This window comes from Gasterosteus aculeatus, chromosome 21 (assembly GCF_964276395.1).
Source record: "Gasterosteus aculeatus chromosome 21, fGasAcu3.hap1.1, whole genome shotgun sequence".
In the NCBI taxonomy this organism is placed as follows: domain Eukaryota; kingdom Metazoa; phylum Chordata; class Actinopteri; order Perciformes; family Gasterosteidae; genus Gasterosteus; species Gasterosteus aculeatus.
This window is the reverse complement of record NC_135708.1, coordinates 3,718,740-3,744,881: the sequence shown is the minus strand read 5'-3', so window position 1 is coordinate 3,744,881 and position 26,142 is coordinate 3,718,740. Positions and strand designations below refer to the sequence as shown.

At 45.7% G+C, this 26,142-nt stretch overlaps 1 protein-coding gene across 1 annotated transcript; it reads right to left on the bottom strand.

Moving 5' to 3' along the window:
- Window positions 1-831: 831 nt before the first annotated feature.
- Window positions 832-15,343, bottom strand: LOC144390263 (protein NLRC3-like). Its single transcript, XM_078096730.1, has 9 exons — window positions 14,812-15,343; window positions 10,275-10,869; window positions 8,604-8,682; window positions 8,279-8,489; window positions 5,787-7,599; window positions 5,526-5,699; window positions 4,997-5,170; window positions 2,202-2,248; window positions 832-2,065 (listed from the first exon to the last, which is right to left on the bottom strand). Exons 2-9 carry the CDS (start codon window positions 10,340-10,342, stop codon window positions 1,479-1,481), a joined length of 3,153 nt encoding a protein of 1,050 aa, XP_077952856.1. The 5' UTR covers window positions 10,343-10,869; window positions 14,812-15,343; the 3' UTR covers window positions 832-1,478.
- Between the last annotated feature and the right edge of the window lie 10,799 nt (window positions 15,344-26,142).

Here is a 26,142-nt window from a genome sequence, read left to right as displayed (position 1 = left end):
CAGCAGCAGGTGATAGCTTGTGTTTTCTTCCTGATGGTGACAAAACAGCGTCGTGCTCTTTATACTTACAAACTACTGTTTGCACTGTTGCTCTTGGGACCTGCAGCTGCTTTGAAATGGCTCCAAGTCACTTTCCAGACTTGTTCAAGTCGATGATTCGCTTTGTCAGATCCATGCTGAGCTCCTTTGACTTTCCCATTGTAGCGTTTGTGGGCGTTTGTATCCAATGAGCTCTATTTAAAAGCCTCAGAGTCACCAGCTGTAGTCACTCATAAGCACTCACAAGAGGTTAAGAGGCCATGAAGCTCATTGCATTGACACAACGTTCTAAGGCACCAAAATTGCTAATTCATGTTGCTGTATGTATATTTTACACCCAGCAGATTTGATCACTTTTATTTATATATATATATATTTCTGTCCAACACACACTTTCAATACTCCACTTTGTGAGGAGATAAACTCCAGCCTGTTATCAAATGTGTGCTTGTGCTTTGTGTGTTTTTGTTGGTGACTTAAGTGTGATATTTGGTGCAGAATGAAAGCTTCAAGTTGCACCTGAAGTAGCGAGCTCAGTAGTTTGTGTTGTTGTGAGACGGCTCTGCGTGAAGGTTAATAAGGTTAATAAAGCAACTTATTCATTACTCATTTCTTTATTTACTCACTTCCTTCTTCAACATGCGGCACCACCAATGTTTCCTCTGTGCTATTGACACAGCAATAGGGCTGTAGAATAAATACAGATATTATGGAGGAAATAGTACAAAAGTCAATAGTACAGCATCTTTAAAAAGGATCAGAGTATTTCATGTCAAAAGAAATAATACAGCGTGTTGAAAGCATCTTTATTTGATGGCCTGTTTAAACATGTACAGTTGTTTCCAATAAAAGTCATTTATTAACATTAGAGCCAAACAATTCTATTTCTGTTAAAGTAACACATGGAGTAAATGTTGTAAATGACATTATAGGGAATAAAAACACAAGTAACGCATATTCAATATTTCCTTGAGAGGTTTGCTGAACCATTAAAAAGCTTCTTGTTCAAAACAAACCTGATTATGTGAAATTAGATTTGATTTCACTCAACAGATTTAGAAAGATTTGAAGTTAAAATGGGCTCAAAAAGAATTACACATTCATATTTTCCTTCTTCACCTTGTTTTTATTATTGCTGATGAAGCGCACACACACATAAGGACACATTTGTCTCATATGGGGGGACAGATGAAAGAGCGTCTTATAAAATGTCTTCTTGAACACATAAAGATGAAGATTAAAGCCTAATTAGGAGCCAATATCTAAATGATCATCTATTGATTGAAGGAGCACAGCAGCATTAAGCTGAGCTCTTTCACACTTCCATCTGAGTCCCAGAGAGCTGTGGACCCCCCAGAGTCCAGACCAGCTCAGGTACCCCTCACCTGCTCCACCTGCATCTACACCTACATGAACCACCATCAGCTCTACAGACTGAACTATGTGGTGAGCAGAGAGGAAGGTTCTCCACCAGGAGGAGACTCTCCCTCCTGAAGAGGACACAGAGACACTGAGGAACCATAAGACCAGAATCCAAACCCAGGATAAAGAGGTTCAGTGAATGTGGTGCTGAAGGTGTGGAGGTGGATCAGTGTGTCAGAGGAGACTCTGTAGAAGGACAGAGAGCCAGCAGGACAGTCCACATACACTGCTACTCTATGAGAGGAGGAGGAGGAGGAGGAGGTGATGCGTGTTACTGTCTTATTGTGAAGGACAGAGTAGCCTCCATCAGAGCACATCAGACTCCAGGACTGATCATTGCATCCAAACAAACAGTCTCTACTGTCTCCTTTCCTCCTGATTCCTCTGTAACTCACTGATACATTAACGTATCCTCTCCATTCGACCTCCCAGTAACAGCGACCAGTCAGACCAGTTCTACACAGCAGCTGAGACCAGAAGTCAAATCTGTCTGGATGATCAGGATATGACTGATCCTCCTCCACACGTGTCACCTTCCTGTTGTTGTCAGACAGTTTGAGGTGTTTGTTTACTGTGTTTGGGTCGATTGTGAGTTCACAGGAATCTGATGAGAGAACAAGACACAATACAGCTGCAGTTATTAATCATGTGTTCATCTACTGACACGTTGATGATGACGTCACAGAGGTGAATGAGTGATGTGAAGATGGTTGAATCGTCATGAATCAAAGCACACTTACACTTTCTCAGACCTGGTCTCAACCATAGGACTCCATCAGGCTCCACCCTGAAAGGAGGAGGGGGGTCAGAGCAGCATGGAGACATGGACATTACATCACTCTCACACACAGCTTTGTCCTTCACCTCTTCTTCTTCCACAGCTCATCCTGTTCACTCATTCATCATCAGCATCATACTGACCATCATCTTCATTTCACACTCAGCTTCCTTCAGCAGTCAGTCAATCAAATGTTTCAACCTGCATCAAGTGGTTTCTTTGTCCACTTGTGCTTAAACACAACATGTGACATGTGATCATCTTCTACAGTAGTTCTGTGGAACATGAGATCAAGCAGCTGCTTCCACATCCAGCAGGTTCACGTCCACATGATGGTCCATCAGGAGTCTCTGTGTCTCCTGATGGATGAAGTCCACTATTCTCTGTGGTTCATCTCCACCACAGTCAGCTGATCTGTGGTCAGTGTAGAAGTATTGATTGTTGGACCTCTTGTGTTGGTTTAATAATGACTGTTGTCTCTCTGAAGTAAAGGTGAAAGTATCCTGAGATCACTACAGCACCACAAAGCTTTGGACCTTTTGGATCCTTTAGTGAAGGATGAGATGTGCAGTGTGTTCTGTGTGTTACTGAGAGTCCCTGTGAGGACGCGTGGGTCCTCATCACCAGTCAGATAAAGTCACAGTTAATAGTTCAAACTAGGAAGAAATGAATCCACCACATCTGGCGAGCTACCAGTGACCACGAGCCGGACCGACACCAGAGCTGCTGCTCCTCTCCTCTCACTGACCCAACGCCAAGACGTCATCAGAGGGAAGCAGGGAGACCTTTTCTAGTCCTCTGCAGTGGTGCTGTCGGTCTGTGAGGGACGAGGAGAGCTGCTGAGGGTGGACGTTGTCCCACAGGAACCTTCCAGAGGACCATGGAAGTGAAGGACGGTGTTTGTGTAAAGTAACTGTTTGTGACCCCAAAGACGTAAGTACGAGTAATGCTGCTCAGTGATTGTCATCACAACGGACGATGCCACTGATTATGTGACGTCTTCACAGGGGAAATATACCATGTGTGAGCACACAATGACCTGGCTGTGCGTAAAGGGCTCGGGGTCAGAGCCATTGAAATCCCTGTTAGTGGGCTGAAAGTGGCAGCAAATGTCCCGGCGACAGATACCTCCTCCAGCAGGAACAACCTCTAGGATTGAAAAGGGAGAAGCTGATCAACGACTGTCCAACGCGATGGAACGGCACATATGAAACAATCTGCGGCGCATCGGAGCAGCAAGCAGCTGTGTCTGCTGTCATCTTTGAGAAGAAACTGTCAAGAATGGAGCTGAGCACAAGCCAACGGTCCCTAATGGAAAAGGTGAGCAGAGTGTATGAAATATGTACCGTGACAGGCTGGACAAATGCAAACGGTCCTAACAATAGGTAGAAGGACGGCCCCCATGTATTTACTGTGTTTCAATATTATTAACACATGGATAAATGCAAACCTGTCAATCTAATATCAACGCATATTATATTCACTTATTCATTGCAGGTACAAGAGGTCCTCCAACCCTTTAAAGGGGCCACAGAAGCACTTTTAACTGACAAATGTCCAACTGCCTTTAAAACATGGGAGATCCCCTCACGTCGCCCAGATGGAAAGAAATATCTCTCCATCCCCGGATCCGCAGTCCGCTCTGAACGCTGGAATATAGTCAATAAAAAGAGGTCAGCACTGGCCCCTTCAAATGTGGACGGCAAAGAGAGAGAGAGAGGACAAGGTCTTGGCCATTAGTTCATTTACTTAATTTTGTGTAGGTAATGTGTTGTTAAATATGTTTTAACTTAAATAAATTAACTAGTTCTGTCTCGTATTCATTTGTCCTGTTATTGACGTGTCTAATGTGCAACCAGATATTCAAATATATGTGTTTTTTTAAAGGGAATATTCAAAGGTCATTTTTGAGCATTTTAACGGCCTTAGTGGACATTGTTTGTGGACAATAAGGACGCGACCATGAGAGTTTAATTCTAGTGTCAGACTAAGTCTTGTTACTGGGGACTTTTCCCAGAGTCCACAGGGTGTCACGGTCTAAAAAACACGTCAGTCATTATAAAATAAATGAAAGGTATTTTGCAGGCTGCTCTGTGGGAGCACGGTTGGAGTAGATTTGGTTTAACCCAACAAGTGTGATGAAATAGTGGGTTTTGTTGGTTGTGGAGAGAAAAATGTATTGCGGATTGACTTTGGTTTGAGCATCTCGTCATTAGAGGTCCATTAGAACAATTACTGGTGTTTCTTCCGTTTGGCTGAAGAGTAAAGACAAACAAAAAGAATACGGAGACGGAAAAGAAAAGTGTGAAAAACACTAGTGAAGGAAAAAAAAAGACACTACAAGGCCAACGCTCACACACACACACACACACACTGTGAAGAGACAAGGACGGTGTCCTCAGAGACTCTCTCATCCATTGATCATCAAAACCGAGTGGACAAACACGGACATGTTGGGCGTCAGTGACGATGGCATAAGAAGCTGTAAAGGGGGGGCAGCGTTGAGGCCAAAGCTCTGAAGACGGAGGATTATTTAAAGGAAAAGGAGAAAAGTGTCATTCCAGGTGGACACAGCTGGGATAAGTGCACGTCCACGGCTTTCTTAAGTGGACCACGGTGTCCATCACAGATCTACTGACGCACAAATGGAGTAGAAGCGCGCAGCATATTTTGCCAGGGTCTTATTAACCAGACTCACAGTGTGAGGGAGAGAAAAGTTTTCCAGCTTGTTGGTCTGTGGCTTCAGCCTCTTCATACCTGAGAGTCTCCAGTCTCCAGTGAGGATCCTCCAGTCCAGCAGACAGGAGCTTCACTCCTGAGTCTCCTGGATGATTGTAGCCCAGGTCCAGCTCTCTCAGATGGGAGGGGTTGGAGCTCAGAGCTGAGGCCAGAGAAGCACAGCCTTCCTCTGTGATCAGACAGCCTGACAGCCTGCAGACACACAGAATAAAACACATGTCACATGATGTGAGGGAGCTGTGAGGGCTGGAAGGTCACTGCAGTACTGAGATACTATCAGGTAGAGAGGGGTCACATTAACATAGTTACTGACTGGTTTCCAGTCACAACTAAACACCCACTAATATACATCAACAATCTGATTACATTTCTACTAACTCTAGAATGTCAAATATTTACATTCTATTGAAAATAAACACATTTAATGGAAATAGTTGGAAAATGCATGTTTGATTTAAATCATGGAAGCGGAAAGAATCTTATGAAAGTCGGAAATGTACCATGGATGAAAATAAAGACACCAAGTGGACATTAATTGAATCCTGACCTGAGAGTCTCCAGTTCACAGTGTGGACTCTTCAATCCAGCAGACAGCAGCTTCACTCCTGAATCCTGCAGGTGGTTGTTACTCAGATCCAGCTCTCTCAGACTAGAGGACTGGGAGCTGAGAACTGAGGACAGAGCGTCACAGCTTCTCTCTGAGAGGTTACAGCCACTCAGTCTGAAGAGAGGGATGAAGAAGCAGTGAGTATAATAGATGGCGGCATATTTACGTTATGATGTATGAATTAACTCTCTCTGTACTTACAGAACTTTGTTGGAGGCTTTGACCACTGGCAGCAGCCTCAGAAGAGCCTCCTCTGAAGCAGAGTATTTCTTCAGGTCAAACACCTCCAGATCTTCTTCTGATGACAGTAAGATGAAGACCAGAGCTGACCAATGAGCAGGAGACAGTTCATCTGTAGAGAGACGTCCTGATCTAAGGGACTGTTGGATCTCCTCCACTAGAGAACCATCATTCAGTTCATTCAGACAGTGGAACAGATTGATGCTTTTCTCTGGAGACACATCCTCACTGATCTTCTCCTTGATGTACTGGACTGTTCTCTGATTGGTCTGTGATTGACTTCCTGTCTCTGTCAGCAGACCTCGTAGGAGAGTCTGATTGGTCTCCAGGGAAAGACCCAGGAGGAAGCGGAGGAACAAGTCCAGGTGTCCATTAGGACTCTGTAAGGCCTTGTCCACAGCACTCTGGTAGAGATGCTGTGGTTCAGGATTGGGTTTAGAGCGTTTAAAGCGTTTAGACCGCTGGGAGGTTGTTTGTTCTTCTGACAGCAGATTGACACCAGAGCTGAAGAAGGTCAGATGGACATGAAGAGCAGCCAGAAACTCCTGAACACTCAGATGGACGAAGCAGAACACCTTGTCCTGGTACAGTCCTCTCTCCTCTCTGAAGATCTGAGTGAACACTCCTGAGTACACTGAGGCTGCTCTGATATCGATGCCACACTCTGTCAGGTCAGATTCATAGAAGATCAGGTTGCCTTTCTGCAGCTGATCAAAGGCCAGTTTTCCCAGAGACTCGATCATCTTCCTGCTCTCTGGACTCCATGGTGGATCCGTCTCAGCTCCTCCATCGTACTTGACCTTCTTCACTTTGGACTGGACCACCAGGAAGTGGATGTACATCTCCGTCAGGGTCTTGGGCAACTCTCCTCCCTCTCTGGTCTTCAACACCTCCTCCAGAACTGTAGCAGTGATCCAGCAGAAGACTGGGATGTGGCACATGATGTGGAGGCTTTGTGAGGTCTTGATGTGAGAGATGATCCTGCTGGCCTGCTCCTCATCTGTGAACCTCTTGCTGAAGTACTCCTCCTTCTGGGGGTCAGTGAACCCTCTGACCTCTGTCACCATGCCAACACACTCAGGAGGGATCTGATTGGCTGCTGCAGGTCGTGTGGTTATCCAGAGGCGAGCAGAGGGAAGCAGCTTCCCCCTGATGAGGTTTGTGAGGAGCACATCCACTGAGGCCGACTCTGTGACATCAGTCAGGATCTCATTGTTGTGGAAGTCCAGAGGAAGTCGACACTCATCCAGACCGTCAAAGATGAACACAACCTGGAACTCTTCAAATCTGCAGATTCCTGCTGCTCTGGTTTCACTGAAGAAGTGATGAACAAGTCCCACCAAGCTGAACTTCTTCTCTCTCAGCACATTCAGCTCTCTGAAGGTGAATGGAAATGTGAACTGTATGTCCTGGTGGTCTTTGTCTTCAGCCCAGTCCAGAGTGAACTTCTGTGTTAAGACTGTTTTCCCAATGCCAGCCACTCCCTTAGTCATCACTGTTCTTATTGGTTCCTCTCCTCCAGCTGAGGCTTTGAAGAGGTCTTCTTGTCTGATGGTTGTTTCTGGTCTGGCTGGTCTCCTGGATACTGTTTCAATCTGTCTGACCTCATGTTCTTCATTGACCTCTGCAGTCCCTCCCTCTGTGATGTAGAGCTCTGTGTAGATCTCATTCAGAAGGGTTGTGTTTCCTGCTTTAGCGATCCCCTCAAACACACACTGGAACTTCTTCTTCAGGTTGGATTTGAGTTCACGCTGACAATCTGCAGGAAGGAGTCCTGAATGAAGACAATGTTGGTGGAAAATTGTTGAGCCTGCGTGGGGTGAGGCTCTCAGGAATGTGACCTTTGATGTGAGTCGGTGACTTAAGGCAGTCCAGGGTGAGATAAGACACAGATGAAACCATACGTGCCCTGGCTGACCTTTTAGATGTTGTTGATTGTCTGGGTCCATAAAGGGAGGGTCACAGGGTCACCCCTACATCATCTGGTACTTTTCCAACACTCCTCTTTGAGGGGTGGGCTGTCCTGTCCTGAGGCACCACAAACCTCTCTGAAGTGTATATAAGCTCCTGTTCTCCTCTTCAACTTTGTCAGATCTTCCTGCTCCTTTTGGGGGAAGGAACATCTGTCCCTTTTCAGCTGAATTGTAGTCATTTGACTTCTGTCTGTGCTTACGACTTGTGCTGATGATTTCTGTATTCTTTATCTTTTTCCTATATTCTAGTTAGTAATAAATACTTAATCACAAAGCAAGCTCAAGATACTTTTGATTTCTCACATGGGCTAAATCCACAAATTTCCACCACAGACAACAAAGAAGATCAATGAGTCAAAGAATAGATTGTAAAATGTGCTTTCCTCAGAGAATGACTATGAATATATTCTGTCCATCTCTTGAGACATTAGTGAAGGTCTCATTTATCAGCATGGTAAGTCTGTAGAGAAATCCTCTTACTGCTCTGCAGACGCTCAGCCAGCTCCTCCTGCTTCATTCTCCTCAGGAAGTGCACTGAGATCTTCACAAAGGCCTCTCTGCTCCTCCTCTGCTCCTCATCCAGCACCTCCTCATCCTCTTTCTCTAAGCATTCTGGGTAATCTGAACTCAAAACCTTCTGGATCTTCTTCAGCTCGTTCTTCACAAAAGTGAGGATGTTCTCCTCCAGCAGCTGGAACAGAACATTCTATGAATGACACAAACTAGAACATGGAAGCCACCATCAGGTCCATGTTGGACAGACATCCAGATTGGATAGACAGACAGAAAATCCAATGGTACCCACCATGAAGATGGAGTCCAGGTGTGTTTGATGCTGCTGGGCAGACGGACCTGTGGGAACCTCTGAGCTCTCCTGGTCCTCTCTGAGGAGGAACATGAACCATCAGCTCACATGGTGTTTGGACCATCAACACCAATACAACATTAGTTAAAGATATTGGCTTCTGTCATGATTGGTCATGATGAAAACCAGATGCTGAAGACTGTCGATGATGACGGACAGTTTATTAGTTGAGTAACAGTTAGTCATCAGTTTCATCTGGTTTTAGTTCTTACTGTGGGTCATAAAAACAACGTCTGCGTCTTCGTCTGCATTTGGTCCAAAGTCCTATGGAACTACTCCAAACCTCTTTAGTCCGTCCCCTGACCTCTAGAAGTCTCCTTAGCTCTTCTGAAACTAGTCTTTGGACCTTTTCACAGAGTCTACTGACATTACTTTGTCCAAACCTCTGCATGGAGTCCAGAGACCACGTCAGCTGGTCCACAGAGCACTGAGTTTATTATCACATGTTCAGTCCCAGTCATCGGTCTCCAGAAACCTGCAGCTGTCTCCAGATGTGACCTCTGCTGATCCTGATGTGGAGGAACTAGCTCACATTGTGTTTACATCTGAGGATGTTTACTGTTAATGATTCACACTTAAACACACACAGACCAGTTAGATGATGGGTGTCTAACTCAAGGCCCGAGGGCCAAATCTGGTCTGCTGGGGGTCCAATGCAGCCCGCTGGATGACTTTACTATTGTGAGAATTACAGAAAGACACAAATAGCTTTTCTATAAAAGTAGCTGCAATTCCTAATCAGTCCACTGGGGGTCGCACTCTGTGAGTGAGCGCATGTGTTAGACCAGGGGGACCAGGGGCCTCATTTATAAAAGCTTGCGTAGGATTTGCTCCAGAAGTGGCGTACGGATGAAACGTAGGATGTGCGTACGCACAGAAACATTCAGACTTATAAAACGTCCTACGCAGTTTTCCCTTAATAAATCACAATCACTTCTAAATGCAGCCCAGCTTGTGCGGCTTCATGTCACCCCCATAGTTGCCCATATATAGTCTGTGGAACGCCCACAAATGAATATTAGAATATTCATCGATTGCGAAATCATGACAAACACTGAGAGGAAAACGAAGAAACGTAACTTCACTCAGTGTGAAGTGGAAATGATCATTGGGAGGTGGGAAGGAGAAGTAAGATGCTCTTTGGAGGACACAGTGTGGACATCACTGATGCCAACAAGACACCTGAGGGGCAAAAGGTTGCAGAGCAACGCTGCAGCCTCACGACCTCGGACAAAGAAAAAATAGTCTGACATCAAAGTGGAAGCAAAAAAGCGTTTAGCGCGCCATCGCCAAAGTGTGTCCCCACGGGGGGGAAAGGGACACCGGAGCTGTCCCCTCCTGATGAGAGACTGGGGGCAGTGATTGGGGATCGGGGACAGGGTCTGGGCCAACATCGGCGTCAGGGGGTCGAGGCACGTTTGGAAGCTGTGCCACATCATGTAGCACAGCACACGCAGCACAATGTTTCACACCTTTTCAGGAGTAAACAATAACCTCCCTCCAGTGCAGTCGAGGCAGCGCCATCTGCCCTTAAACAGGCCGATGGTGCGCTGAGCTACAGCGCCAATCCTTCCAGGATCAGAACAGTTCTTCATCTGTTTAAGAACTTACTCTGGGTCATAAGAACGGCGTCCATCTTTTAAGTCAATCCATCGACCAATAGACTGATCACTCTTCATGGACAAACATCTGGGTTCAGGAGACTTTCCTCTCTGCTGATGTGAACTGAAAGAAACACTGAGATTACATCATCACATCATCATCTAATCATGAAGCATCAGCTCACATGGTGTCCGTCCTCACAGAGACCAAAACAAGGTAAAGGTCCATGACGTGAGGTCTGGATGTGGACCACATGACTCCCTGTAGTGGTTTAGGTCTACTGGTCCTGCTGGTCCCACTGAGAATCAACAGCTCTCTTTCAGCTCACTGTTTTCTTCACCGTTTAGTTTGGTTTCGTCCCAACAGGTCTCACCAAGTCCTCCATGGAGCTCTCCTTCCCTCACTGGACACTGCTGAAGGGCCCTGGAGCAAGAAACCCAGAACCTCCACCAGAGAGTCTGGTAGAAACACCTCATCATCAGCCTGAGACCCTCACCTTGCATCAACAGAGGGACCAACATCTTTGAAGACTGGAGGAGGACCCATAGACTGGTTACTCTTCATGGACACACAGCTGGGTCCAGGTCCTGGTCTCTGATGGATCCTGGTCACACATGTAGAAGCAGAGTCAGTGAGTCAGAGACGTTGGGACATGGAGATGAGTGGAGGACAGTTGGAGATGGTCCTCTCACCTCTGAGCTTTGGTCTGGCTGTCATGTTCCCCACACAGAGGGGCTTCAGAGGGAGGGACTCCGTCCTCTGGGTCCTCAGCCTGATTCATAGCAGCCCATCAGGACGTTATTTATGTTAAATCACTATATAGGCTACTAAAACTCAGCATGCAGAATGACAACATGAGATATGTATAGTTTTATAATATCAATATTATAAGTAAGTATAGGTGGAAGGGAACCAAAAGTGTGGTGCAAAGATCAGTCCTGTAAAACCAAACAAAAGGTTGTTTATACTCAAACCATACAACATATTTTATATTAGTAATATTTCTATCATTGACCTTGTGTGTGTGTATATATATATATATATATATATATATATATATATATACGGTCACACAGAGTTTAACAACGTCTCACTGAGCAGCTATTAAACCAGGAAGTGTGAATGTGTATATTTATATACATATTATATAATATGTATATATTATATAATATATTTATTTATATATTATATTTATATATTTCCAACTTTAGCGAAGTGTAAACGTCGTACGTTCGATACCCGCTCACTCCTCTCTCATAACAAACAGACGTCCGACTTTTAGCGGAGTCTAAATTATCTTCCGTATTTCCGAGTCCGAAATAAATTGAACTTCTAGGGAGATAAAATACGTTCCGGGTGGTATTTATTACGTAGTTATCGTGATTAGTAGCGATTGAAAAGTTCTTCTCTCTTTATTGAACCAGTATTGGCAATTTCTCAACGAGATGCTAGTTTAGCCGCTACAACAACAACTAGCCAGTAACCGCAGATTCCATTTCAACAATAAAGATACAAACTTCTCAGTAGTAAATGAATTCACGTTTCAACTGCTCTATGCGGTGTTTACTCAGGTCGGTGATGTTTTAACGTGTGTAGTGGAATAAATAAAACATATTCCGGTGGTGGCTGTGTGGCAACGAACAACACTCTGAACGGCGGCCGCCATTTTGTTATGCGCACACGCCGTCTGCGCATACATGCCGCTTCCCACGTGATCCCGTTTTTCCTTCAGCAGGAAAAGTAGAAGGCAAAAATGCCACCTAAGAAAAAGATGAAACCTCTCGCTGACCAGAAGACTATTGCATCTGTATGTTCTGCTCCATGTGCCTCTGCACCCTCCCTGACTTTGATCCGCCTCCCGACAGTTCTGCTTAGTATTAAAATATAAACACGCACACTTAAGCCTAGTTTATGCTTCTGCGTTTCAGTTTGTTGTCTGTTCAAGTTTAGACTTCTGGAGAAAGACAAACTTTCTTTTACCTTTTTAAACTCTTAAACTGTTAAAATGCTCATCCTATAAATGTCGTGTTTTACAAGATGAATGTTATCACTCTTCTTCCAGCAGATGGAGCTGTGCTGTTTCTCCTCTTTAGAGTCCAGAAGTCAGTAAAACACAGACCGGTAAGGTGACCTGTAGCTGTCCTGATGGAAACACTGTGGTTACCACGGTAACACGGGGAAGCTTTCTCCTGATGGGATGCTTCACTTCACCATGTGATCAGTTAGTAAAAGGTCGACTACAACCTGCTGATCAATGAGAGAAAAACTGAAGACTAAAGAAAACAAACACAGTCAAACACTAAAAAGTGACTAAATGTGTTTAAAGCAGATGAAGAAATGAACATGAAGCTTTGTGGACTTAAAGGACTGAAGCAGCAGGTGAGACAAACAGAGCGTCTCTCAGGTGTGTTTCAGGAACAAAGGCCCAGGTGAGCTCTGTGGTCCCTGCTGGGTCCTAGTGCCCCTCCGTCTGCTACCTTCCCCTCCTCATCAGTAACAGTCCTCACAGACCCCAGATCAGACTGAGCTCCTCTTCTTCATCACAGCGTCATCATTCAGACTAACAGCAGCTTCTCTCTGCCTGCTCACACAGGCGCCATCTTGTTTCCCAGCTTTAAACAATCACACCTTCACGACCATCAATGATGTCATTCAACCAATCACAGCTGCACTTACTGAGCTCGTAGACATGAACTTCCTCAGTGAGCAGCTCTCTTCTGTCCTCAGCAGGTCCGTGTAGAAAAGGAGCTCCGTGCTTCACTTCAGCTTCCATCAGACGGAGTGAAGTGTTGCAGCTTGCTGTTCTTCATCAGAGAGGGTGTGTCCTCACGTCACCATCAAAGTATGCAGTCGGACTGGTTGACTGAGTCTCAGTCTGTGCTGTTCACAGGGTCAAAGGTCCTCATGAACAGAATCCTCCTCACGGCTCAATAAGAGTCTTTCATGATCAAAACCAGCATCTGTGGAACGATCCTTCCACCTTGTAAAGAGTTGCTATGACAACAGACTGGATGCTGTTGTTGGACCAGATGGTTCAGAGGACCCGTGCACGCCCCTCTTTGTCACCTGGTCTTCTTCTACATGTAGACTAGTAGGGAACACGTGATGAAGCAGAAACCTTTGTAACAAATGTAGTGAAGAGTTTATATTGAATAAAAACATCCACTAAGACAACAGAGTCTGAGCTGAGAGTGTTTTTATTCTTCACTCCACTTTGATGATCAGGTTGAACCTGTTGGGGCGGAACAACTTCCCCACGTATCAGTCTGAAGCCGCCTGCCAAATCACAAAGGACATGTTGTTACATGCAGTGTTCTACTTCCTCATCACATGGCACCTTGAACCCTCTGGCTCATATACCTGCTGTGCAAAGGATTGTGGGTAAGAACAGCCAGTAAAGCAGCCTGCTTGCACACAGTAAGATGTGACTGAATGTAGAACACAAACTGTAATTCCTCCAGCTTCTGTCATTGATCATCATGAAAACCAGATGCTGAAGACTGTCGATGGACAGTTTGTTAGTTGAGTGACAGTTAGTCATCAGTTTCATCTGTTTTTACTCCTTACTGTGGGTCAGAAAAACAACGTCTGCAGACCTCTGCATCGAAAATACAAAGTCTAATGAAAGTACTGCAAAGCTCTTCAGACGGTCCTCTGACCTGTAGAAGTCTCCTTAGATCTTCTGAAACTAGAGGTTGGACCTTTCACAGAGCTGCTGGCAGTGACGTCCGGTGAGGTTGGCGGCTGGAGGCTCTGACGCTTTCAAAGTCACATTCACAAACATATGAATTCAACAAAGTAGCATAAATTCACCATCAACTGGCTGCTTGCACTTGGACTACTGGTTATGTTTCATGTCCCGTATCGTATATTCTTTTATAATACGGGTGAAATCAAGCGTTCTGATTGGTGGAGAGTGAGTCACGAGGTGCACTGAATTGAGCCATAATGTAATGTTACCTGTTTACATCGACCTGAGCGTTCATATCAGTGCGGTGATCTAAATAACAGCTGGACTTTGTGCGACCTTTGGTTGTCATTTCAGTCTTTATCTCGTTGCCGATCGACTAAAAACAGCCCGGAAACGCCGCTAATGAGCAGTTTCAGGCAATGCGAGCTTTCCCAACCGATTTAGGACACTTTTTAGCCAAAGAGGAACATTCATGTGGACGTCATCAGCCAAGTGAATGAATGAGACGGTGCGACATCGAGCAGGGAGACCTGGCATGTTTTCACACCACAAATGAATGTGAAATCCCTCACTGACATCACCAATCCATATTCACTTAATGTTACAATACAACCAATGATCATGTTCTTCATCTGTTTCATCTGTTCAAGAGCTTAGTGAGGCTCATAAGAACCACGTGCATCTTTGAAGTCAGTCGACCTTTAGACCGATCACTCTTCATGGACACACAGCTGGGTCCAGGTCCAGGTCCTGGTCTCTGATGGGTCCTGGTCACACATGTAGAAGCAGAGTCAGTGAGTCAGAGACGTTGGGACATGGAGACGAGTGGAGGACAGTTGGAGATGGTCCTCTCACCTCTGAGCTTTGGTCTGGCTGTCATGTTCCCCACACAGAGGGGCTTCAGAGGGAGGGACTCCGTCCTCTGGGTCCTCAGTCTGATTCATAGCAGAGTCCACACCTTCACACCTTCATTACATCACATGTCAATTAGCTGACGCTAATAAGCCGCTTTACAACTTGCTGTAGATAAGAACCATTATAAGTCCAATGTAAGTGCTACAGTTAGTGTGTTAGTGGAGGTAGAGTCTGAAGAGGTGTGTCTTTAGTCTGAAGATGTGAAAGCTCTCTGTGGTCCTGATGTCTTCAGAGACCTCCTTCTACCATTTAGGAGCAGGACAGCAAAGAGTGGAGATCTAGTCGAGTGTTTTGCTCTCAGTGAGGAGGAACAAGCAGTTTATCACATGCAGAGCGGAGAGTGCGGGTCGGGATGTCGGGTTGGACCAGGTCCTGGATGTAAGCTGGACCCCATCCATTCACAGCACGGTACGTGAGCACCATGTTTAGAGGACTTAGGAAGGTTAAAGAGCAGTGGAGCTGCTGCATTGTGGATGAGCTGCAGAGGTGGAATGGTGGTAGCAGGAGACCTGCAGGAGAGAGTTACAGTAGTCAGACTGACGACGCTTCATGAATTAGACCAATGAATAAAATGCATTTAGTGTACACCAGGATACAGCCCTGATTCTGACACTATGTGATCAATAAAGACATGAGAATAGTGTGACACCGCTGTCACGTTGACACTAATCAATAGATAAACACCAATGCACAGCTATGATCGTGTTCAGTTCAATGATGAAAACCCCAGTGACATTGAACGCACCATCCAGTGTGCTACCTCATTGCACCACGATGCTCCTCTTAATGTAGTGATGAAGTGGTGATCCAGAGGTTCTACAGAGGTCTTCACCTCCTTCAGAGACTCATTTATTCCATGTAGTAATAAAAACATCTGATCTTTTTATGGAGGTAAAAAGACGAAGAGAAGCAGAGTTGTTGTTTGACACTAAACTCAAATCTCACTTTTAAACCTTCAAACGAGCTCAGAGAGGATTTGCTCCTCCGGTTCCCCAGAGTCTCTGTTTATAGATGAAGTATGCTGATGTCCTCCTGTCTTGGAAATGAGTAGAATAAGTATGGTGGCTTGATGGGGGATGGGCGGATGCGCGTGCACAATATTCACATAATTAGTAACATGTGTTATCAGAAACAAACAAATGTCTGTGACCTTTTAATGCAAAGGGGATGTTGGGCCTCCACCCTGCTAATGAACCTCACCACGTGTTTCTTCACTGAGGACAAAGGAAGAACACAAACATATAGGGGTCCCCCGTGGCCTGATGCCAGGGGCTGATAACAGGACCCCTGCAGCTCTTCAGACCCCCTTGGCCATAAAAAGAGGACGTACCAAAGAACACCGAGCGCTCCCATTGGCCGAGGACAGTGACATTTATTTATGGACCTCAAGTTCATAAGAAGAGATTGTGCCAAAGGATCGATCTCTTTCGCCTGACTTCCCGTTAGTGACAGATCGAGACAACACAACGTTGTTTGGTTTATTTTCTTTCCCTCCAATTCCCAAGTTTCAGTCTTAATCTCGCTGGACGAACTCAAGACTCGCGCTCCACTACGTCCCGCTTCCTTTTCCCTTTTGATTTCATTCCTGTTGACTCCAGAGGACCGGAGAGACAGCTGCTCTCTGACCCCCCCCCCAACGAGAAGTTCGGACCCCACGGCCGAAATCGCCTTCATCCACTGAGTTTCCCTACGCGGAGCTCAACTGTCCTCAGTCAGCTGGAAGCTGATGACCAACGCCCATCAAACAGTAACACTGGTTTTCTGGGCAGAGTAATTTAGCGTGTTGATATGAACTTGATGTTTATTTGATTTGTTCAGTCATAACGTGGTACATTACATTACATTACAGGTCATTTAGCAGACGCTTTTATCCGAAGCGACTTACATTACACTTTAAACCCGTGGCTTTTTCACATTTTTGCCCGGGGAGCAATTAGGGGTTAGGTGTCTTGCTCAGGGACACTTCGACATGGAACATGGGGCAGCCTGGAGTCGAACCACCAACCTTGTGCTTCCCAGCACACCTTCTCTAACCCCTGCGCCACGACGACCCCGATAGAGTCCGGTAGAGTCCGGATCAACGAATCCGCTACCTTTGATTTATGTTTGAATGTGTACCTGCAAATGTCGTAATGTCCCCTGTTGATCTGATGCTGTGATACGTTTGCTGTAGGAGAGTGAAAGCGCCGACTGTGTTACGCTGATGAATGATGTCTCATGGTCAGAATAGTTCCTTATTTTCTTTTCTTTTCCCGGGTCTCCGCCGTGAGATCCGTTTGCCTGTGGTTTCATTTCGTATCGCCAGCCACATCGTTGGTTCTGTAACTGCACAACGGTTGTTGCGCGCAACCCCACCGTCGTTCCTTCCCTTACACCCCCCTCTGTGCTCACACACACACACACACACACACACACACACACACACACTCTGGTTTTGATTGCTTGTTTAGTGAGTAGGTTTAAAATAAGTGTTATGGGGATCGTTGGTTGCAGTTATAGGTGATCTTGATCGGTGTTCCTGTGAGTTAATAAACCCTGTTATACTTTAAAGAACCGTTTTCCTGTGTTTACTTGTGCATTTATATGGTGGTGACCGTTGACATACATCGCCAGTGCCCGAACTTAACTCCTTCCAACATCTTCACTCTCAAGGAGTGAATATCATTTATGAGACTTGATTTATAGTATTGGTTATTGGTCCCTGTTAGCTCAGGGTGGTGCCCCGTTATTTATTCATTCTGGAAGGATGCCCAGACATATAACTGTTATCAGAAAGTAGTTTACAATGGGGGGGTGAGAGTGTGGCAGAGCACCCCCCTACAGAAAATACACCACAACAGACGACAGGATGATTTCTATGACTGCCTGCGAAGACCGCGAGCAAATGGTGGCTAATAGAGGCCGTAAGAGCAGGAGAGAACAGCCGTACCCTCTTACAGACTGTGATGTCACGAGAGGCTCGGTCTTGGAAGGGAGCTACGTTCACCGGAGATGGCTGTAACTACTGTGGCTCCACCTGCTGGTGGAGGTAGGAACTCCACCCCGAAACTCAGAGCATTCCCCTCACACCTGAAACCCATCAGGGTGTGACGACCTGGAGGCCTCCATGAGGGCGGAAGACACACCGCTGAGGGAGGAGAGACGAGCTGCAGATTGGGCCCGCGGCAGAAGAGCAGACCAAGACAGAAGGATTCCCGAATGCAGGAGAGACCGAGAGGACGGTGTTCTCTCTTTAAAGAAGTGGATTTCCGTTTCCCCTCCAAAGACAAGACATTAGTTAAGTTTTACCGGCGAAGATCGACCGAAGCCTGAGTTACTCCCTGTTTTGACTGTTTTCTGTTTAATCTGAAGGACGTAAATTAAAACCTTTGTTTGCATTTTTGAACTCTGTCCTCGCGCTATTTGAACTACCCCGGAGAGAGCGGCGGCGCCTCTCGTGACGTCACAAGACAAAGCGTAGAACACGTGGTTCCCGCTCATTTCCTTTGTTCAGTGGTGTGACTGGCCCGCTTTGCTAAAAGGGTTTAGTCAAATTGACGAAGCGATCAAGAGAGACAGAGTCAGGCTTACGGGGTTGTTAGAAAACGTCTTGTTTACGACAATACACCGGTTGCTATGCAACTTGGTATGCCTGCTACCTTGTGTAGACCGACAATCATCCAACCCTTGATCATCTAAAAGAACGACAGGTGGGTTGTTCAATTGTTCTGTGTAGATCTGTAACCGGGGTTCAATCATGCAGAATCCTAAATGTTTTTACTTTCAGACGCTTAAAATGTCAGCGTCCCTCCAATGAACTCCCCCCTCTTCTCCACCACCTCCATCTCTGATTCACACACTCCCACAGCCAGGGCCTATGAACACACAGGAAGAGAAGGCCTGTGAACCTCTCCAGGTGTTTAAGGATTCTGGAATATGTTAGAGTCTGGGCGCTACATCTGCTGAACAAGGTCCGGCTTAAATACAATGTAGAGATTGGTTATGGCTGTCAGACAAATGATCCCAGTCAGAAAAAACATCCTTGTTTGGAGCAATGCGACTGCTTCTACCAACTACACTTTGAACCCATAATGAAAAGTTTGTGGAATGAGAACTTCATATCCGCCGTCTCCCTGTTTATGGCTGTGGATCATCTTCATGTCGACTGGTACCACATCCAGGAGGCTGTGGAAGTTCTTTTAAACCATCTGAATTATGTGGACAATGCGTATGATACCATCCAAAAAATGTATGAGACAATGGACGGGGAAGACAGACAAAATGAATCAACTAACAAAGCTTGACAAGTGGTGGGAAGAAGTACGAGAGCAGAAGGAGGAGTGGGAGGTACCCGATGATGATGAGACTGACGTTGACGTGTAAAAACCAAACAGGCTGAGAGAAAAAATGAAGTGAACATCTTGAGTGTCCTGTAACGTGATTTTAAAAACGAATGTTATTCTTCAGACTACCGCTGATATGTTTTGTATAACAGAAATAAAACACATTTGTGCTCATTGGTACTTTGACACTATCATGGAAGGGACGCTGCAGATGTATTATGATCCAGCACATCCCGAAGGATTGGGCAGTGTGGCCGAACTGCCGTTAGAGAAGGAACCGGGGCGACGCCGTCAATGTCCGCGGTGAATTCATTTTTATTGGAGCAGGACGCGTATCCGCTGCACGCTGAGGCAGCCGTACATTGTCCGAGGAACAGGGTGTTGGTCAGCGGTATCGACAGACAGTTTCAGATGGATCCTGTTGATATGGGAGAATATGCAGAGTATCGATGTATTTTCCAAATACGTGTGAGTTAGATGTCTTTCTAACAAATCAGGCTCCACTGTCGCCAGAGCCTTTAAAGACATTCTGAGTGAGGGCCGTATACCAGTGAGACTGCAAACTGACCAAGGGACAGAGTCTTATAATAAGCCGTTTAGGAGACTGTTGGATCCACATAAAATGACACATTTTTCAACCTCAAACGAGACCAAAGCAAGTGTGGTGGACATACAAGACACGAATGTGGAGATATTTAACATCTGTTCACTCAGATATGTGGACGTGGTTGTAGATCTTATAGACGTGTAGAACAACTCTCATCACAGATCTATAGAAATGGCTCCATCGGCTGTAAACAAAGACAATGAAAAGGTTGTTGGCTTCAAATTAAAGGGGGACACCGTGAGAATATCAAAACTCTGAGGTGTTTAGGAAGGGTTATAAACTAACATTCCCCGATGAGCATTTTATAATACCAGTGTATGGCCAGAGATGCACCAGTTTATAAGCTTACACACTGCGGGTGAGTCTGTGAAAGGGGCGTTTTACGAGAGGGAGCTGCAAAAGGTAATTATAGGTAAAAACAAAGTCTTTAAAATAGAAAAAATCCTGGACAGAAGTTAAGAAGCAGGTGATGGTAAAATGGAGAGGCTGGCCGGATAAGTTTAATACGTGTGTCTTAGAAAAAGACATTGTGGACGTGTGATTAAAAAGACAAACGCACACACCGTAAGAGGTCACTCTTTATGTCACGCTACCAAGTAACGCCTCATTCCAGGTATATCCTAAGAATGAGATATGGAATTATAGGTGGGGTGGGGGTTTGTGACTCTATACAGGCAATAACTAAAGCGATTCATTTACCACTTAGTAGTTACCCTCCTCTGGCGGGTGTATCGATGCATTATAGCCGTGTTATAAATCCCATCTACTTCCTGCGAGTGGCGTCGGAGTCAACTATGACCTTTGAAGGACATCTGGCGGCAATACTGGGCTTAAAACACAGGGAACCTTTTCCATTACCCTCAAATACCAAATCCCTTTTTGCCCCATAGCAGACGTTCATGCAGCTTGTTACACTTTATACGTATTCTCTCTGATGACTGCGGCAGCTGCACACTAGAAAGACAGACGGCTGGCAGTAACACGGAATGACTTTGGCCACCGATACTCCCTGTTCTGTTTTAATCTGGAGCCTGGCGACGGCCACTCGGGGAACGGGTCACTAATTAAGACAGGAAATGTTCGATTGGAGGTCCGTTTGAGAACAGCTCTGCCCCGGACTATTAATCTCATTTGTTATTCTGTTTTTGACTCATGGAGATATTAAACCAGCGACCAGTGTTGATAGATAACTTCTAAAAAACCCAATAAACACCGTAGAGTTGACAAGCGTTGGTAATGGCACAGATTTTATGGGAGTTCTAGCTTGTGATCCACTTCCTAAACGTGCATTGCACAAGTATCCGGCTATGATGATTGTAAACACGCACCAGGTTGGCTCTTTATATCACAAAGCACAAGCACGGTTTTTCTTTGATAGTTTTGGAAACCCTCCAAATTATGAAGCATTCCCGCATGAAATAGTTAATTTTCTCAATTATAACTGCACAGACGTGTCTTATTCTAGAATAATCTTGCTACGGAATCTTGTATGGACATAATTTAGTTAATAACGATGCAATGGTCTGTCATTTTGTTCACAAAATACACCCCTCTGTGTGCTGTGGGGATACTTTTTCATGTCTACAATGTGCGATCTAATGTCGAAATATAATTTTATTCATTTTATCAGTCTTGTTGCCGATATAATACAATACATAAAACAAAAAAATGTGGATTAAGTATATTCAAAAGTGACATAAAACAAAATAATAGGCATTCACTACATTTGTTATAAAAAAACAACACAATTACATGTCAAAGAATAATGAAATCTTAAAGGTTTAACCATGAATCACCCATCAGCCAATGAGATTTAGCCTTTTTGGCCTTTGGGGTCTTAAAGGTTCTGCTATCCAGAGACCGACTAGTCTAAGACCTCGGACTGAATGAGGCCTGAAGGGGTGTTTTTATACAAAACCTCCACCCGATGGGTGTAGAAGGGTCTAAAACATTATTATTATTATTATTATTATTATATATACACATTAGGACCCAGACGCAGAGCTTGAAAACAAAAAGACTTTAATAGTCAAAATTAGTGACGTTACCAGATGTGCCGACGCCTCGCGCGTGTCGAGTGACTGAGGGGGCGTTTCCTCGCAGCGCGTATCGAGGCTCGCTTCATTTAGGGGAGGAGCCATAAATGATGGCGTCCGAAGCCTCGCTGCCCGCCGGGACCACGTGACGCTTCGGGAAGGGCTTCAGATTTACTTCCATGTATAAACCCCTCAGGCTGCATTCAAAATGTGGGTTGTTGGTGGAGAGTTGGTCAGTTAGAGTTTGGATGGTTCGGATAGTTTATATCGTTTGGAGAGTTTAGAGAGAGATAGTTGAGAGTGAGGAGAGATGGACAGGTGATAAGATGGAGCCAGCTAGGAAGAGGAGGACTTCCTCTGTGATTAGATCACTCCTAATAAGGTGAGCTGAATCTCACTCTATTTCAGACACATTAGGTTTGCTTATGAAGAACTGTATTTTTCAGTTTCTTATTTGATTCAAAGGTGAGGTGTTTATTGTGCTCCGAGGAGTTTGGGTGCAATAACAGCACCTCCTCCATGCTGAGGCCTCACCGTGCCTTGCATGAGAATAAGGAGGAAACTGGAGCTTCACCCAGCCAAGGTAAGTCATTACAATATTACAAAGGCACCAACATGACATGAAGTCCTGTTTCCAATCCTGACAGACTGAGGCCTGCCAGTCAAAGTCAGACAGCCAGTCACAGAGGGTGGGCTGCAGACCGAGTGTGCAGCGTTTATGGATGAGTTTGTAGGGGACGACCGTGTTGAAAGCGGAGCTGTAGTCGACAAAGAGCCTCCTAATGTAGGAGTCCTTGTTTTCTAGGTGGGAGAGGGAGTAGTGGAGGGCAGCAGCTGGGGCGTCTGAGGTGGACCTGTTGCGCCTGTAGGCGTACTGCTGGGGATCCAGGGTGTCCGGTATGCTGCTCTGAATGTGGGACAGTATCACTCTCTCAAAGCACTTCATGAGGATTGGAGTGAGTGCTACTGGCCTGTACTCATTCAGGCAGGTGGGTGGGCTCTTTTGGGGGAGGGGAATGATGGTTGTGGTCTTGAAGCAGGTGGGGACGGTGCTCATGCTGAGGGAGAGGTTGAAGATGGAGGTGAGAACATCAATGTCAGCTCATTTGCACATGCTCTCAGGGCACGCCCAGGGGTGTTGTCTGGCCCTGCTGCCTTTCGAGGGTTGATCTTCCTGAGAGCTCTGCGTACCTGGCCTGATGAAACTTTTGGGGGAGGGGGGTGATCCCGGTGTGTGTGTGCCTCTCTGTGCTGGAGCTGGAGGTCTCGAAGCAGGTGTAGAAGGCGTTGAGGTCCTCCAGCAGGCTGTCTGTGGCGCTGATGGAGCTGGTGGTGGTCCTGTAGTCGGTGATGTGCTGTAGGCCTTGCCACATCTGCCTGCAGTCAGCGGTGGAGTAGAAGCCATCCAGCTTCTCTCTGTACTGCCTCTTTGCCGCTGTGACGGCTTTTCTCCGTCGGTACTTAGCAGCTTTGTACTCCGTCTCAATGCCTGATCTGAATGCAGCAGAGCCAGACGTACCTGACTGTTAATCCAGGGCTTCTGACCTGTATGGTGGGCACAATGTTGTCTACACAAGTGTAGATGTACCCGGTCACATACTCTGCGTAGTCCTGTATGTTAACAGAAGAGTCCTCCCTTGTGGCTGCAGCTTTGAACACATCCCAGTCTGTTTGAGCAAAACCGTCCTGCAGGATTCCCTCAGTCTCTGTGGTCCAAAGCTTAACTGACTTGGTGACCAGGTTGGATTGTTTCAGTTTTTGTTTGTAGGCTGGATACAGGAACAGTGAGATGTGGTCAGAGTGTCCGACGTGTGGGCGGGGAGCTGCCCTGTATGCACCGCGTATGTTGCTGTACACGTGATCCAGGGTGGGATGTGGATGTGTTGGTAATATTTGGGAAATACAGTCCGTAAATTACACTGGTTGAAGTCTCCAGCGTCGATAAGGACGACCTCGGGGTGAGCGGTTTCTACCGCGCTGATGACGTCATGGGGTTTGCTGAGCGCAGCTGTGGCGTCGGCTCGCGGGGGATGTAACCAGCAGCCTGAGACACAGCAGTGAATTCCCTCGGTAGATAGTAGGGACGGCCTTTCAGCAGCAAAAAACCCACGTCTGGTGAACAGCGTCTATAAACAGTCTGTAAATCTCCACAAGTATTGACATACTTGATGCACATCTCATGTGTTGATTCTTCAACACGTGCGGACTCTTAAATAATCACATTAAAGCACAGTGAATAGATAGTTGTGTGTTTATTCACGTTATAATGAGGTGGCATAAAAAGCTGTGATATAAAATGATTCTGGAACATTGTTTTACTAAAGAATAGACAAACAAAGAATGAGCACAAGTTAAACACGTTACACTGTTTTTATTATTGCAAGAGGCTCTACTCCCTCTTCAATGCACTGCAGGATGTTTTTAACCGTTTTGAGGAAAGATGGTCTCAGAACACCTTCATAGTAGGTGTCAGCTACAATAAAAAACACGCCACAAAATGGAAGCTGCTCAACTTTATAGTAGGAGCAGCTAAACTTGCAATTTATTGTAGCAGGAAGAACAGAGTAGAGGGCAGGGCCGGACAAGAGGCACTCCCGGCCTTCGTGTCCCTGGTCAAGGCCAGAGTCTGGGTCCATTTCAGGTTTTTCAAAAGCATGAACAACGTAGATGAGTTCATTGGAAAGTGGTGCTTCAAGGAGGCCATCTGCTGTGTTAGTGGAGATGACCTAATCTTTAGGCCACCTTTCTAGCTCCTTTTGAGGAGACATCGCTTTGTTTGGTTATGTTTTATGGTCATGGAAAATGGTCAATGTTTTATGTATTGTGAGTCCTTGATTTTATATAAATAAAGTTTTTTCAAAAATCAAAAAAAAATCTCTCTCTCTGTCTCTGACTGATGGAGTGTCGAGCGTGGAGCTGAGAGCGATACCGTTTTTTTCGTGTTCTACAAGTCAATGTGGGGAACGTAGAGAGTTTGTGTGGACTTGTTTTTTAGAGTTTGGTGTTTTGCAGCCGATCGGCTGGCGCTGGTTGGCGTGCTCAACGCCGCCATGGACCTGACCCCACTGGGAAGGGGATGTGGTTGAGGAGGTGGGGGCGGTGGGGACAGATGCGGCCCGGGTGAATGCTGAAGGGCCAGTAGAGGCGGGCAGTGGGGGGGACATGGACTTTGTGCGTTTTGTGGAAATCGTCTGTGTTCACACCCGTTAGAACGTTTGATTGACTTCATATTCAACAACATCGTCAATAAATACACGTCTTATGGAAGTAAAAAGTCAAATAAAGCCATCTGCAGTGATCATACAGGTATACATACATGTACATCAGGACCATCATTTTGGATTGTTGAGAAGTAACATTGTTTCTAAGAAGAAAGAAGAGGTTCCATTCAGCAACGCAACGTAAACACCACAGTTACTGCATTCAACCAGCTGAGCCCAAAAGGAGAAGGTTTCCTCATCTGCTTGGACTTTAGCTTCTAAGTCAGGGATGGGCAACTTAAATGATGGAGGGGGACACAATTTTTCATCAGCGCTACCAGGGGGCCACATAGCACAGTGCACTTCCTAACCAGATTTAGAACAATAATCAATAAATGTGTATATGTCTGTATGTTTATTGAACCAACATAATCACAGCATCTTAATATATTTCATGCTCAAATGCATAACAGATCTTCTTAAACAACAAAAGCTTTGAAGCAAACAAATAAATAACCAGATTTCTTTTCAGTGCAAAGTGCTGTCATTCATAAAAATGCCAAATCCCTGCATACCTGCTCTACCTCCCCCCTAGCATGACTGGTTCTCCTTTAATGAGAAGCTTGTGGCTTTGCCTGTTGGCGCACAATAGAGTGGATATCAATGTCAATCTTCTCATCAGATAAAAAAAAAGAATCATCCGTGAGCCTGTTTCTCTTTCGACTTGAAAAAACTGCTCTCACGAATGGATGTGCTCCCAAACATACTGGTCATTGAGAGAGCAAAATCTCGGAGGAGTGGGAAGCGGCGTTCAGGCAGCAGACTCCAAAACGGAATTCCCTTCTCATTGCGCCTCGCCTGAAAAAACGGATCAGACTGCAGGTCGCAAAGTTCAAGCTGCAATTCAGAAGGTTGCTCGCTGACAGCAGCGGAGAGGGGGTCCACGAAGAGCGCCATCTGTGGCTGCATCGCGTCGCCGTGGCGCTGGGGTTAGAGAAGGTGTGCTGGGAAGCACAAGGTTGGTGGTTCGAGTCCAGGCTGCCCCATGTTCCATGTCGAAGTGTCCCTGAGCAAGACACCCGACCCCTAATTGCTCCCCAGGCAAA

What these genes read in the sequence shown, in the direction of transcription:
- LOC144390263 (XM_078096730.1), bottom strand. Translation starts at nt 10,342, where the DNA reads ATGAAGAGTGATCAGTCTATTGGTCGATGGATTGACTTAAAAGATGGA. An exon ending in GGCTGAGCGTCTGCAGAGCA is followed by an intron (nt 7,600 to 8,278) that starts GTAAGAGGATTT and finishes GTCTTCATTCAG; the next exon opens with GACTCCTTCCTGCAGATTGT. An exon ending in GAGACCAGGTCTGAGAAAGT is followed by an intron (nt 2,066 to 2,201) that starts GTAAGTGTGCTT and finishes TTCTCTCATCAG; the next exon opens with ATTCCTGTGAACTCACAATC.